This window comes from Pinus tabuliformis, chromosome 9, assembly GCF_031772625.1.
Source record: "Pinus tabuliformis cultivar Carrire ecotype Pingquan chromosome 9, CPIR1, whole genome shotgun sequence".
Taxonomy (NCBI): domain Eukaryota; kingdom Viridiplantae; phylum Streptophyta; class Pinopsida; order Pinales; family Pinaceae; genus Pinus; species Pinus tabuliformis.
Window position 1 is genome coordinate 1,813,722,614 of NC_142307.1, and position 16,202 is coordinate 1,813,738,815.

At 32.4% G+C, this 16,202-nt stretch overlaps 1 protein-coding gene across 1 annotated transcript; it reads right to left on the reverse strand.

Annotated features, from left to right (window-relative positions):
* Positions 1-3,252: 3,252 nt before the first annotated feature.
* LOC149156022 (protein DMR6-LIKE OXYGENASE 2-like) lies at positions 3,253-6,931 on the reverse strand. The gene is made up of 4 exons (XM_089441515.1): positions 6,435-6,931; positions 4,163-4,410; positions 3,733-4,054; positions 3,253-3,581 (listed from the first exon to the last, which is right to left on the reverse strand). The coding sequence occupies exons 1-4, from the start codon at positions 6,804-6,806 to the stop codon at positions 3,261-3,263; spliced, it is 1,263 nt and encodes a 420-aa protein (XP_089297641.1). The 5' UTR covers positions 6,807-6,931; the 3' UTR covers positions 3,253-3,260.
* Positions 6,932-16,202: the final 9,271 nt, after the last annotated feature.

The window sequence follows — 16,202 nt, forward strand, 5'->3', positions numbered from 1 at the left end:
CGTCACAATGTTATGAATAATCGTCATTGTCAAAATGTCTAGAATAAGAAATAACATACAATGTTACCAACAATAAATATCATCGCAATGTACCAAAAAATATATGGCATACCCTAATGGCATATGCATCATACTATGGGTTGTGCATGGTTAGTATATATTAACAAATTCTTCATTGTCAAACATGTTTGAAAATGGTCAACCATAGTCAAGATGGTCAAATATAGACAAAAATTCTGAATATCACAATTGTTAATCATGGTCACAATGGTCAACCATGACAACATGGTTGAGCATACTCAACATAATCATCCGTAATCATCACATTCAACACAATCAACTATAATCAACATATACAAGATAGAAAACATCATAAACCATAATTAACCATAGTCAACCTACTTAAAAATAGTCAACCATGTTCAACCATCACTGAAACAACTCAAAAATAGTCAACCATGGTCACCATAATTAACCATGGCCACGATGACGATCCATGGTCAAGCACTTTATCAAACACAGTGAAAGTGGTCATCCAAATTCATCTATTATGAAACATTGTCAACCATGCTTAACCATCTTCACCCATAGTCAGCGATACTCAACAATATCCTACCATGCTTTTACAAGTTCATCTGTGGTCAAACAAGCTACCATGGTCAAACATGGATAATAATTTCACCCATACTCAACCAAATCAAGAATGGTCAACCATAACTAAATTGATAATTAGTAGTCAACCATAGTTAACCATAATTGATCATTATCAATCCTTGCCATCAATGGCCTACCACGGTCACCTACTATCATTCTCATGAACCCTTCATTAACCGTGGTCAACCATTGTCAACTATATTGAGCAATGATTAATCCTCTTCAACCATTGGCAACCATAGTCAACAACAATCAAATTTAATTAACCTTACTCAAACATATCTTGACTATAGTCAACAATAATGACTGTAATTAATCATATTCAACCATATTCAACCACAATCAACCATATTCAAACCATTATCATCCTTAGTTATAGATAGTCAACCATCACACACGACAAAAAACATGGGAAATTATGGTCAACGAAGATCAAACATGGTCAAACCATTTTCAATAATGGTTGCCACGTTCAACATGGTTAATAATGGTCACCCATTGGCAACATGGTTGAACATGGGCAACCATAGTCAACATGGGCATCATTGTTGAACATGATTGACCACGGTCATCTATAGTAAACACTCACAACTTTAGTCAACCATGCATACCCATATCCAACCATATATTGAGCATATTCAACCGTGTTTCAACAGCTCAACTATTGTCAAACAAGGTCAAATGAACTCATCCATAGTTATAAAATATCAAACATTATAAACATAGTCAATCATTATAAAAAATTGTCACTCCTTATCACCCATGTTCAACCATACACAACCTTAGTTACCCATAGCCAAACATGGTCAACCTTAAAGTTAACCATGATAAACCATACTCAACTTAGATCAACATGGGTAATTACAATCTATCACAAAAAAGTATGGTCAACCATGGCCAATTATATCAAACCATGTTAATCCATGTTCAACGTAGTATAGTTTATCAAAACATGTTCACTCATGGTCAACATGTTCAAACGATGGTCTTCATTCTCAACCATAGTGAGCCATGGTCAACCATCATCAACCATGATCAAAGATGGACAACCATGGTCAACTATGGTCAACAATTGTGAGTAATAACCTATCATAGTAATGTATAGTTTGATGTGGATGAGCATGCTCATCCATACCTAGCTATATGTTGACCATAATAAACCCTCCTCAGCCATAAGTTGAAAAAATTTAGCTGTAGTTAGAGATAGTCAACCATTATATACTAATATTTTCCATGAATACCAACTATGACCTAACACAACCTCATTAGTAAATATGGTTGATATATGTTGATTGGTGACATTTTCCACCTTTGATATGCTAATTGACATATGAAAATGACATTAATAAAAGTATATCAACACCATTTGGTAATGTGGTTGTACTAAATATGTTTATAGTAAATTTTGAAATATTTTAAAATCTAAAATCATAAATATGGGGAAATAAGTTATTTTAAATTAAAAATGTTATAAAAATTACTTTGAAAAATATCACATGAGCCCAGGTTTATTAGCCAAGGTTTATTCAAGAATAGGAATATGTAGGAAACATGTTCATGTTTTGGCAATTCCTATTTATGTTGAATATACGAAAACAGAAATATTTATGTTATACATTTAAATTACGAAGCTAAATCTTCCAGTTGCCTTTTTTTTTATTCCGCATTCATGGAAGAAAAACAAACGCATAACCAGTGAATTTAGCTATTTCACACAGGGGAAGGATACCAAAACAGAAAATCTTTATGTAATTTTCTATTGTCATTCTACATAGCATAGAACAATGAGACAAATACGAGACGGGGAGTGATGTCTGTCAGTAGGGAAATCATTTGTGGTGAAGATAACATTCAAAGTAATATTTATGTTACGCATTTAATATATGAAGCTAAATCTTCCAATGCCCTTACCCTTTTTATTTCATATGCATGGAAGAAATACAAATGGATATAGCCAGTGAATTTAACCATTTCCCTACTGCGTGGACAAGTAGTAAGTATTTCGTAGTAGACTTATGAATATTCAGGTATAGTGGACGACTTCCAAGTATTGGATTTGACAATTGTATATCCAATAGTTTCTATGCATTGTCCTCAGGTATTTATTATATGGTGCGAGGTACTTCGAGCTCGGCCTCGGCTAACCACCTCGCTGCAGAGTTGGGTACGAGTCGCCCTTTGCAGAATTAAAAAAGAGACATAGAGTATAGATATATTGCTCAATTTAAAGGTATTTTAAATTGAAAGTATCTTCATAATAGAGGAGTAGCATGTATATTTAATACATGGAATTGATTTTATATTGTCGATTTGAGAAGTTTCTATTTAAAACTCTAATTCCATTTATACATTCAAAACATAATGGAATCACAATTCTTTTTCAAAAGTGAAACCTTATTATATTACAGCATATACTTAAAAGCTCACCCATATATATGTTGGAACATTGCCAACGCAATATTCCAGCATATATATATATATCAAAGCAGGTCAATATTCCAGTATATATATATATATATATATAACTTCAAAATATGAAAGAACAGTTTATTGCTTTACGGCAGGCTGCTTAACCAATGCCTAGAACGTACATGGAGGTAGAGAAATCAGACGGTCGCATTCTGGAACGTAAGCCCGTTGAAATCATGGCATGTAATTTCATCTTTTGCAGGCCCGGTGGCATCGTTAACGCTGAAAAACTCCAAGCATGTCTTACCGTCCAGATTTTTTCTCCAGAATTTACGATAGTATTCTTCGTAAGTGAATTTCCTGTAACGAGCAGGATTATTAGGGTTGGTCAGCGAAGAGGCGGGTTCTATCACTGCATCAGGAGAAGGGCAGTAAAACGTTGGAATAGAGATACGTGATACTGAGGAATTCACTATAGCACGGTGGATTGCGCTTTTGTATATTCCATTGCTCAAAACCTGAAACAGAGAGAAGAACTATATCATCACACAATTAAACAGTTTGCTATATGACTATATCCTCACACAATTAAACAGTTTGCTATATGAGTATATACTGTGATTGTTCTTTCGGGGCTACACTCATCATGGATTTCATCCAGTTCTTTACCTGTAATTGGTCTCCAATATTGATTACGAAGGAATTTGCAATGGGTTGAACAGCAATCCAATTTCCGTTGTTAAGCACATGCAAGCCGGATACTTGATCCTGAAGAAGAACCGTGAGAGCGTTGGGATCTGTGTGACTCGGTAAGCCATAGGTGAGCTCTGGGTTCGGGCAGCGGGGGTAGTAATTTATTGCCATATGTTGGCCGTGTTTTCCAAGAGCTTTATTCAGAAAGTCGGGCTCCAGTCCCAGGCTCTCTGATATGACAACTAGCAAACGTAAGGTCATTGCCCTAACCTCCATGCAGTATTTGCTAGCAACTTCTCTGCATTCATGCCAAACACAGGATTACTATAGTTAATTAGATACCGGATGCAATGAATGGAATATAAATTTATAAGGACTCCGGAAATGGAAGCTTTATTATATCGACCTGTAAGCAGAAGGTTTTATAGGCCAATAGTCAATATAATCTTCCAAAGGATAACAATGGAGCCTCAGGTAGTTCCTCCAATTAAAAACAGTCTCTTTCCTGACGTTAAAGCTACTCGACAAGCGTACAACGCGTGAAGGGTCTTCGGAATACAAATCTGCTCTATACTCCGTAGGCATTGTGAAGAATTCTCGGGCAACTTCCAGCATTCTCTGGATCACCGTCTTGTGCAGTCCATGATTTACGATCTGAGAACACATTGGAAAGTAATGCCAGTGGTATCAAATCTATGCAAACATTGGACTAACTTAGGTTTTCTGTTGTCAATTTAATTTCTCAAAATTATCAGAGTATGTTCGCTCTAGCATGACCTGAATTAGTTTTGCCATCACCTGAATTATAAGTTATCACAGCCTTATCAAAGGAGGCTTTAGAGTGAAACGAGATTTTTTTCCCTTGCTCGTTGAATTAGTGGACGACCAAGAGATTCAAAAATATCATTTTCTTTTAACTTTTGAGGTCATTTTTTTCCCATATGCAGGAGGAACCGACATGGATAAGTAAATGACACCGTGGCAAACTTATAGGGAGCCCCTTGACACGCATTTCTCTATCATATTAGATTGATGGATAAGTGAGTGAGGCTGTCACAAACTTATATGAAGTCCCATGGATATACATCTTTATATTATATTTAATATATATTTCGTATTCATATTAACGCAATATTTTAAAAGATAAACTTTGATCCCATTGCATTCTTGGCATTTTACAAAATTAAAATTACCAAATACTACTTTCTAATAATACTATTTACATTAAATATAAATTATATAAAATAATTATCTAAACTTTGAAAATATTATTATTATTAATAATCTATATCATTGGTATTTTTTAACGAAATGTTTTATAATGTCAAATACTACTTCCTGATAATACTATTTACATCTTATATAAATTAATTATTTAAACTTTGAAAATATTATTATTAATAATAATCTATATCATTGATATTTTTTTACGAAATGTTTTATACTTAATTTTAAACGTTGAATGTCATATATTATATGTCATATGCATAACATATAGAGAGCAGGCCAGAATAGAAAAAGTAGGCTAAGTGTTAACTTTATTTATTAAATTTAAATATAATTTTTTTTTAATTATTACCAAGTGTAGAGTTATTTTATTTTAATTGTAATTTTATTAAGTTTTGATTGACTCAATAAGTAATTTTTTTATTTTATTTCACAACTTAAGGAAAAGTTTGCGCTTCAAATGATTTGATTTTTTCGGGCACTTTGTCGATCAAGAGTTAAAATGGATATTTTCTAGTTTTGAGAAATATACTAATAAAATATTTTAAATATATTTTCTTTTTCTATTTTGACTTGTTTTATATCATAGTTCACATTAAAATATTTGTTTGTGATTCTGCACATTAAAATATCAATAAATGATGTGTGATATATATACATAGGATATTCTCTCTTTCATGTACATAAATATTGAATTTTATTTTATTATAAATATTTTTTAAGATGGTATATCAACTCCATATTAAGAATTTAATAAATCAATAGAAAGTGAAAATACAAAAAAAATAATTGAATTATTTTATTTAATCATTTTAGTTTCAGTGGAGTGTGCTTTTATGTAAAATTGATATAAAATTCTATTATTTAATATGGACATTAGAATATTTTAATTGTGATTAATAAAAAAAAATTTATCGTTCATATTTTTTGTTTAAATCATATATATTAATATACAATAAATTCCACATTATATAATATCAATATTATTATTTATATATGTCATCATCAGCTCCATATTGCATTTTTCCCTGATCTAAAAAATAAATTAATCTTTTTTAGTTTCAATAATTTTATCTTTATATTAAGATTGACTGAAATTAAAATAGAAATTTATTTATGGTTATTATTATTTTTATTTGTTAATGTAACTATTATTTTTAAATATAAAATTATTTTTTTTATATAAAATATATCTGGGAAAAATAATATTTCAGTAAATCTATAAATAAAATATTTAACATAAATAATAGAAATGGAAAAAAAATCCTATAACTAAATGTTTTAAAATGTATGAACTGGTTAGGCATCCTCACAATTAATATTGGGTACATGTGAGGTATCTTGGGTTAAGTATATGCCTATTTTTATTAAAACTGATTAAATTTTTCCATATATAATTATAAAATTTAAAATTTTACATATATATGTATAGAAATCGAAAGGCAAAGCACCTGGAAAAATCCGTACTGTTGACAAGCATCCTTAATATTGCGAATCACCCTCAGCCTAGCAGAGACACTGAAATTGTCAAGATCCACCACGGGAATAAAGTCCGAAACAATCACCTCGTTTAGCCTTGGCCTCTCACTGGGAGGTCTGATGTAACAGTTCGGGATAACATCAAGACAGTCCATTCCATCAGATATTAGTCCCACAGCCGACCTTACAAGATCGGTGTCTTGATCTTTGCTGCATATGTTCTCCTCTGTTGTCTGCACTGTTGTAATTGCTTCTGCAACTGTTTCTTCTAATGCCGGAGAAGTCTCCGGGATCACGATCTCTACTTCCGAACGCATAGTATTGGCACCTGACAGCATAGGCATATTTCAGTACCGTGGAAAACTAAGAGAAACCCCTGAAAATCCGAACTAATCGAAAATTTGAGTGAAGAAATTTAATCTGCTAGGAGAGAATATGGCCTGAAAAACAAGGACGGACAGAAAAATGCATAACCTGGATCGGTTGAAATTATTGCTCTGGCCTGGGCAGATAAATATATTGGCTACATTTCAGATGTGTCCAATACCTGTAGCTTTCTCAATATAAAATACAGAGTTGTTTAATACAGCGGAAGTTTTTTATTAATTTACCCTTAAGTTTGTACATTAAAAAACAATAACTTCTAAAATTATATCGAGTAATTCACATAGATCTAAAACATTTAATGACAACTAAAAGACAACTCAAGAAATTTATCAGATTCCCATTTCTAGATTATTCTATTATAATATTATCAAATAGGATTATATCCTACGTGGTGAAAAATCTCTGGCCACCTCTAAAAAAAAATGCTTTCTGACGAAAGAGCTACGCATCTGCTCTTAGGTCTTCCTTAGCTAAAATCATTTTTCATTGGCCCTATCTTTTAAATTGAAAGTCTTGTTCATGTTAACATCCATTCACAGTGAAGTATTGAGTCAGTGACAGCGACCCGCAAACCATTCACAGTGAAGTATTTAGTCAGTGGCAGCGACCCGCAAATGGAATCAAACTAACATGCTTTTATTTGAAGGTTCTTTTATAATCGTGGAGTAATTCGAGCCAAGTATCATGCATAATTTATATATAGTAGAATACGTAATTCAATATTATATGCGGAATAATATTATATTATGCATTCTAGAGGAGCTTAGTTAACACGAATCAAATATATACATCATTTTGTTATTGATTGCTATTCATTTTCACGCTTCGTTGACACGAATCCAATAACTATTATATATATATATATATGTCATTTTCTTATGGATGGTTATTGATTTTCCTATTTTAAAATTATTTGGGTTAGTTCGAAAATATCATAAAATAATATAAATTATTTTAAATAATTATGATATTATTTATTAATATAAAACTAATTTATTTTTACTTTATACATTTAGTAAGTTAGGGGCTAAGTGAAAAGCTTAGTGAAAAAATTTAATGTTCAAATTTTTTATTTTATATATATAATAAAATACGTAATATGCTTAATATTATTATATTATGCATCTGAGAGGAGTTTAGTTCAGGCGAATTCAATAATTAATATATATATATATATATATATATATAAAAAATTATTTAAATAATTATGATATTATCTATTAATGTAACACTTTTCAGTGAGAAGTAAATATTTAATTTAGTTTAACTCCATAGACCTAGTGAATTATGGACTAAGTGGAAAAATTTTGAATGTTAGAAAGTTTTATTTTAATTTATTTTAAAAAGTTATGACAAGGTTGCATCCATATTATAGTAAGTGAACTCTACCAAATAAAGGTAGTCTTATCATTTAGTGGGCTGTTGCATCACATACATCCTTAGCATGTCTTCAAGTACGTAGTTCACTCATTCAATGTGTCCAACCATTTGAGGGTTATAAATAGTACTGAGTTGTATATGTCTACCTAATTTAGTAAACAGAGCTTTCCAAAAGGAAAATGTGAATTTCACATCCCTATCACATATTACCGCTTTAGGGGCACCTTTCAATCTAAAAATTTCTCTATGAAAATATCAACAATTTGAATCGTTTTAGAAGTAGATTGCACTGGTATGAAATTACTTAATTTATCTACTACAACCATTATGCAATCATTTTTCCTTCTAGATATAAGTAAACTAGTAATAAAATCAAGACTAGTAATCTCCCATTTCCATTTAGGAATGGGTGATGGGTGTACCAATCATGTTGGATGCTAATGCTCAACCTTTACCTATTAGCATTCCAAGCACTTTTCCAAATACTACGGTACTTCCTTTTTTATACTATGCCATAAATAATATTTTCTTAGGCTATTAATTAGTTTTTGATAGTTGTGATAAGCAACATAAGGAAATTTATAACATTCATCTAGGATTACTATTTTAATCCTTGCTGGTTAGGAACATAAAATCTAGCCCTATAGATCAATATATTATCCTCATCAATATCATATCCCAAATATTTTTCAGTATAGTTTTGTAATTTTTCTTTCTGCCACAAAAATTGGTCGTCTAGATTGCTAAGATCAACATCTTTAATGTGTTCTATAAAATTAGTTTTAACTTTGCTGAATGAGATTTCATACAAAAAATTCAATTATCTGCTTAAGGCATTTTCTTCTTAGTTCTCTTCACCCTTTATATGTTTAATATTGAAATAAAATTCAGTTAGAAAGGTAGACCATCATGCTTGTTGTGCATTTAATGTGGGTTGTTTAAAATAACTAATTATACTATTGTGATCAGTCATCAATATGAACTTCTTGCCAAGAAGATAGTGTTGTCATACCATTAAGGCATGAACCACTGTTGTCAACTCCAAATCATAGGATGAATATTTCTATTTGTTCTCTTTTAATTTCCGAGACTCATATGCTACAACTTTGTATTCTTGCATTAACACTCCTCCAAATCCTTCTTTACAAGTGTTTGTGCAAACCACAAATTATTTCTCTGGGTTTACAATTCTTAGAATGGGAGCTATGGTAAGTAAATTTTTCAGCTGGTCAAAACTACTTTAACATTCAACTATCCACTCAAAACATTTCCCCTTCTTTTGTAAAGAGGTAATGGGGTAAGCTACTCTTGAAAATCCTTCAATAAAATGACCATATTACCAACTTAACCCCAAAAACTATCTTATTAGCAACATGACATTCCATTATGGTCTTAATATTCTCGGGAACTACAACTATCCCATCATGCATGATGAAATGGCCTAAATATTGAATCCGATCCTTGTCAAATCCACATCTGCTATACTTAGCATATAGTTGATGCTCCTATAAGGTTTGCAATACAATTGGCAAATGTTTCTTATGCTTTTCCATACTTCTATAATAAATAAGGATATCACCAATAAATATTAATACAATTTTATCAAGATATTGATGACAGATTTTTTCATAAGGCACATGAATGTTGTTGGGAATTAGTAAGCTCAAAAGGTAAAATGACAAACTTGTAGTGCCCATGTCCTAAAAGCCGTTTATCATATATCTTCTTCCTTGATTTGAATATGATGATATCTAGAGTGAAAATCAAAATTTGAGAACATCATAGCCCACTTTACTTGATCAAACAAATCATCTATCCCGGGTAGTGGGTATTTATTTTTAACTTTCAACTTGTTTAATTTTCTATAATCATTGCAAATTCACAAGGTACCACCTTTCTCCCTAACAAAGAGTACAAGATCTCCCCAAGGTGACACAATTGGGTGAATATACTTCTTATCCAGCAACTTTTATAGCTAAATTTTTAGCTCAGTCAGTTCTAGTATTCTCATGTGGTAGGGTGCTTCAAATACCGGAGCGACTCCCTTCCTAACTCTAAGGCTATAATTGGTCTTAATTTCAGTGATATGTTGATTCCCTGTGTTTCTTATCTACTCTTACTAATTAAGGAAACTAATAGCTTTTGCTTTACAGTTTACAAGAAACCAATGTTTCTAAATCTAGTCAATGCCAATTAAGATATTATAGGACCCTAAAGGTAATATATTTAAAATTTTTGTTATTGGTTGATATCCAATAAAAACAAGACAATTTTATGCCCTATATATCACTCTTCTTTTGGCCCCTGTGGCTAACTGCACCAGCTAGGGGCTTACATTTTACTGCTTTTAAATGACATAATTCTACTATTTTAAGGCTTATATAACTCAGAAAAGCTCCAAGGTCAATTAAAAAAAATACGACATGGTTAAAGATTTTACCTTCAAAATAAACCATTATAAGTTGATATTATGCTTGATGATCCTTTAATGCAACATTAATGTTAGGCACACTGCTTGCTAACTCCCCCACTGTAGAAGCCTCCTCGATATGTGTTTCCTATTCTGTCCTCCTTCCGTAAGGGAAACTTATAACATAGTGGGGTTCCCCACATCCTCAACACTACAATTAGGGGTCTTGAAAACTTGTCAACTCGGTTTAGTTGATTGTTCTGCTATTTTGATTTCAATTTGAAGCTTAGGATTTTGCTGTGTCTTTCATAGATATTTATTCTGTTGATTTTTATATGATTTTTTGGAACTTACAAGATTTCCGTCATTAACACTCTGAGAGTGTTTCTGTCCCTTGCTATATGAACACTTTCTAGTACTATCCCATTTTTCCTTCATCTATTGATAACAAATGTGTGCTTTGCAAACCACCTCATCCATTGTCTTACAATTGTCAAAGTCTAATAGCTCTTTCATAAATGTAGGTAGGTTGTTTATAAATATCTACACTTTCAACTCTTGTTGACATATGTAAGGGACATATCTTAACAAATGGGTGAAATTGGCCACATACTCGTCCATAGTTAATTTCCCCAATCATAGATCATCACATTCCCTTGCCTTGTCATCATAGAAACATTTAGTCAAATATTTTCTTTTGAAGTACCGTTGAAATCTTTCCTAGGTAATTCCTTGTTCATCCACTCCTTGGAATTATTTAAGCTCCTCCCACCTTAGTGTTTCATTTCCTTCTAATTGATAGATTGCGAAACGAGCTTTCAAGTTATTATTATATTTGTAAATTTGGAAATACTTATTAATATTAACTAGCTAAGGTTCAACAACCTCTTATAATTCACCATCGAATGTTTGGGGTGAGATTTTCTTAAACTCCCCTTAAAATTCCAATTTATGTCATTTTGTTCCCCTCTACAGTTTGTCTCGAGAAGTATTTCATGATTCTTCATTATCAGACTATGATACCACTCCACCCATTGATTCCTCGGTGTTACTTCTCTTAGGAGGGTTGGATTTCCTTCATTAGTGGGATTCTTCCCAGTTATCATTATCAATAATTGGGGCTTAATTACTCTAATTTTGTCTTTTTTTTTAAGATTTTAATTATTATTTCTTGATCTCTCATCAATTGTTCATTGTTAGCTCTCGATATTTCCATTTTTTCTTTTAACGGTTGCATTGTTTCCATCAACATAGGCATGGCAACTCGAGATTCCTCCCCTAGTTGGTTCCACATCTCTAGATTTGGTCCTTGTAATGGTATTAATATTGGTCCAATAGGGATTCCAGTATATGTTGTGGTCATTCTACCACTAACTCTCATCATTTCTCTCTGTGAAGTAGAAAACACAATTTTTTTATCATCATGGTTACCAAAATTAGGCCACAATGTAGTTAATATGGCTCTAATACCATTTGAAACATACCCCAATACTCAAAACAACAAAAACATTTCTTTTTTTATATTCTATGTTTAATCCTAACTTATACCAATTTAGCTATGTTATAGAATTTCCATATTATTTGTTTGACTGACTCAATAGATTAAATTCTTTTAATTGTTAAATTATTTTAATGTGAAGCAATTGTCAATAGGTTATGACTTTAGCCTTTAGTGTTAAAAAGCGACATAACACACTTTATATTTATATAGAGGGTATTTATTAGAGTAACAAATGATTTGGACTATGGTTTCATATGATATGGTATGTTTCTACTTCCAAACTTATGACAGATCTTCAACCTTCGTGTATTTGGAATATTAATTAGTGAATTATCAAGAGAATGCATAATCCCCTGCCACATTGAAATGTGAAAATCACATTGGAAAGAGGATTAAAACCTATCGTTGAGCTTTGTTAGAGTTAAAGTGATGGTGCAGAGGAGAAATAGTGGTTACTGGTTAACCTCGTACCCTTTAATAGTGCTCGAGTACCTCATTCCTCCCTTTGACTCTACCATGTTTAGCTCTACAACTAGGAGGTTTTTATAGTCTAGCTGAAATGGAACTGCTTCTTGATGATTGGGCTCTAGTTAGCAAGCATAATTGGTTATCTTCTTCTTTTTTGTAACCAAGAATGTTTAAAGTAATCATTCTAGTCATTTCTTGTTTAATTTTTTGCTTACTGTTTGCAAGGTTTTACCAGAACTACCTAAGGTTTACTCCTGTCTTACAAAGTTCTTGGAGAGCTCCGCCAGATGCAAGGTCTATAATGATAGGTTCATCTTGAAGGGTCTATTCTTGTTAGCATTCCTTTGACCTACATCAATCGGAAATTTTCTCTTATTTCCCTCTTAACACTAAAGCATAAATCTAATCTTTGAGGGTTTTGCAGGTCGGTGGAGCAAATGGTGATTGGAGGCTTTACTAGGTAATTACCTCCTAACACTATCTTTTCATGACGTATCAATGCTAGTAAGGCCATTATTTTAACATTATTCTATTTTTTCGGTTGCATTGTGAAACTTGCAGGTATTGGATCGATCCCGATTTTCTTTTTTATGTTTTTTCCAATTCGCGAGCTCGGTGCCAGGTTCTTCTTTAACTATATACTTCCCTATTTTCGTTGTAGGTGTCAAAGATATTTTACCGCGTGAGGGTTTATGATACCACCGCTTTCCTGGTGTGTCTTTTTCTTGCATGAAGTAGGGTATATATGCTTGTAATTAAAATGTGGCTCCATAGCCTTCGTTTAGAAGGTAGAATACTCATCCTCCATTGAGGGCATCAAATCTATTTTCCAGTTTTAATTATGTATAATGTCACAACACCGTGGTCGTTTTATAAACCGTCATCAACTTGTTAAGGTTTCTTATCATAGAAAATATACTAAGTTAAATCCTCGCAATTAAATATGCATTTTGTTTAATATTTCAAAGACTGGGTTGTCACTGAATCGTTTTCCAAAATGGCGTACAATTTTTTAGAGTATATGAAATTATTATTATTTACGGTTATGTTATAGTAAGGATGAATAGTGAAATACTCGAGTACATTTATTCCTTTGCCAGACTTTGCTTGTTTGTTATTGTATTTAGAACTTTCGAAGGGTTTTCCTTTTGTAAGAGTTGTCTTATATTGTTTACGGTTTCCTTTTAAGAGATGATATTATAAGATGTTGAATCATACTTATGATTGGATTTGAATATGTTGTTTTTTTTTTTGATGTATTATTGAATATATTTATATTCTAAAAGTTAGAATTATTCACACAGTGATTAAGTAAATTTTTGGTATAACTATTGTAGTATATCCTCATTGGAACTAAAGACTATTTATGGGCTATTATTAAATCAGCTTGGCCTAGATACTAATCTAGGCTCCCTCTGAGGTCAAAAAACATTTTAAATTAACATTCACTTACTACTATCTTTAATTTATCTAGACTATTATGCACTATATCGTACCAGTCCAAAACAAAAATCACATAATGTATGAATAAATAGTAGTTTTAACAATACTTTTAGCATGGGATAACTTTCTTTTTAACGATGTATGCTTAGTGCATTTCATTTACCAATCTTAGCTTAACAAAAAACCTTCACATTTGAGTACGACTTATTATAGTAGTCAACATATGTAAATAGTAGTCTATCACAATAACACATTTTTCATTAATATTTTTCATTAATACTTATCTGTTTCTTTGGCTACACTATAACAAAGATACTAGGGAAGAATTTTTTCTCCCAGCCACCAAGACCAACCTCTCTACTTTGACCCCCCTTTATCCAACATCACATTCAAGTTATATTAGAACAAATTTTTTCACAACACCCTAAGACTATCTCATCCCGACTAGACGTAGTCTAGGGCTCTCAGATTGACCACTAGGTTCCAGATGGAATTCCAATGGCTACACCATCTTAACAATTATTCATAATAATTATTCATAGTGAAAATGTATTCCAAATTTTATTCGTATTCTTCTCCTACAGGTAGGCTGAGGTTCCCCATACATTATTGGTCTCCCTTCTCATTTTTTTATACAATTATTTCTTTCCTAGAGGAGTTTTGGGCATGTAATCACCTCACCCATAATTGTTCTAACCAATTGAATGTGGTCTCTCTTAACATTTCTACCCAATGCAACTTTGTGTTTAGTTGCATTCAAAACTTTTTTTTAATAAATTAAAATGGAAACCACGTTTATACATATAAAGCCTTCACATGGCCTACAAACCAAAAGTTAATTTTTACCAGCAGTGAATAAATATTTATAGGTTTTTACCAAGGAATATTACAATATACTTATTAGGGGCAATGCATATCACAATTGGTTTTTTGTTTGACCAAAATGTTTACATGTTTTTTATAGTCTATGTTGCATGGGTACCGCTCCCAACCCTTGGAGACCAATTACCACAAGCTCTGACGCTCCTGGCAGCTTAGGAGCTAGAAAAAATGCTCCAAAAATAGGGGGAGCTTATTCAGGGATGTGGGAGCTGTTCAGGAGCTTGGTAGTGAGGGAATGTGAGTTTTCGGTACGAGTGTCAATGGGGAACACTTATATGGAGCATGTGGGAGCTCTGCTCCATCAAAGAGCATCTAGCCACTCCTTGATGGAACGAAGCTCCACAGGCTCCATATCAATGTTCCTCGACGTCAAACAAAACCTGAGGAGGAAACCACAAGAAAAATTTGGCCCGAAACATTTGGCAGAAAAAATACCTCTTCATTTGGTAGTGAAATTGGTTTCTCTACATTATTTTCCCTATATAATCACTAACCCTATCAAGTAAATAATCATCTCTTCTAATTTCTCAGTTCTCAGGAGTCAATATTCTAAGTTATTTCAATTTTATGTTTATTTATTTGAGTTTCAACATTCAATCTGATTGTCTATGTTCCTCATCACTAGTTAACTTCATACGCTAGAGAGAGGAGAGGAAGTTGTGTTCATTCACATTGGAATCTTGGAAAGAAGGGGAGAAATCAAGTGCTAAAACCTGCCACTGTTTAGGTATATCACTAAAAGAATTAGACTATATCAATTCCTATACTAACTTCAGAATTTCAATTTCGCCATCAGCAAGAGTAGCTTTTGTTGAAGATAATGGAGAGTATCCTAGAATAGGTAGAGTTGGTTCACATAGCCTCAGGATAGGAATTAGTTTCTATTTATTAGGATGTTGTTCTAACTTCCCTAAAACCATGTATTCTATTTAATGTGTAATGTTGATGAACAATGTAGAGTGTTCTGCAGAGCCAAACTCTCCTGGTTCAAACTCTCTTTCGTAGAGCTAACCAATGGGTTTTATTTTCATTAATACAAACATTGCCATTTTTATCATGGTATCAAAGCGTCAGGGTTGAGGAACCTGTATGCTGGCTGGTGGGCGGTTCCTTGAACTGAAATTGTCACAGGTTTTGAGTGGACAGCCACGACGATCACTATTAAATCATCACAAGTTTTGAGTGTATAGCCATGGCGATCACTATTAAATCGTCGTAGGTTTTGAGCGTATATCCGCGACGATCACTCTTACACTTCTGAAATTTTTC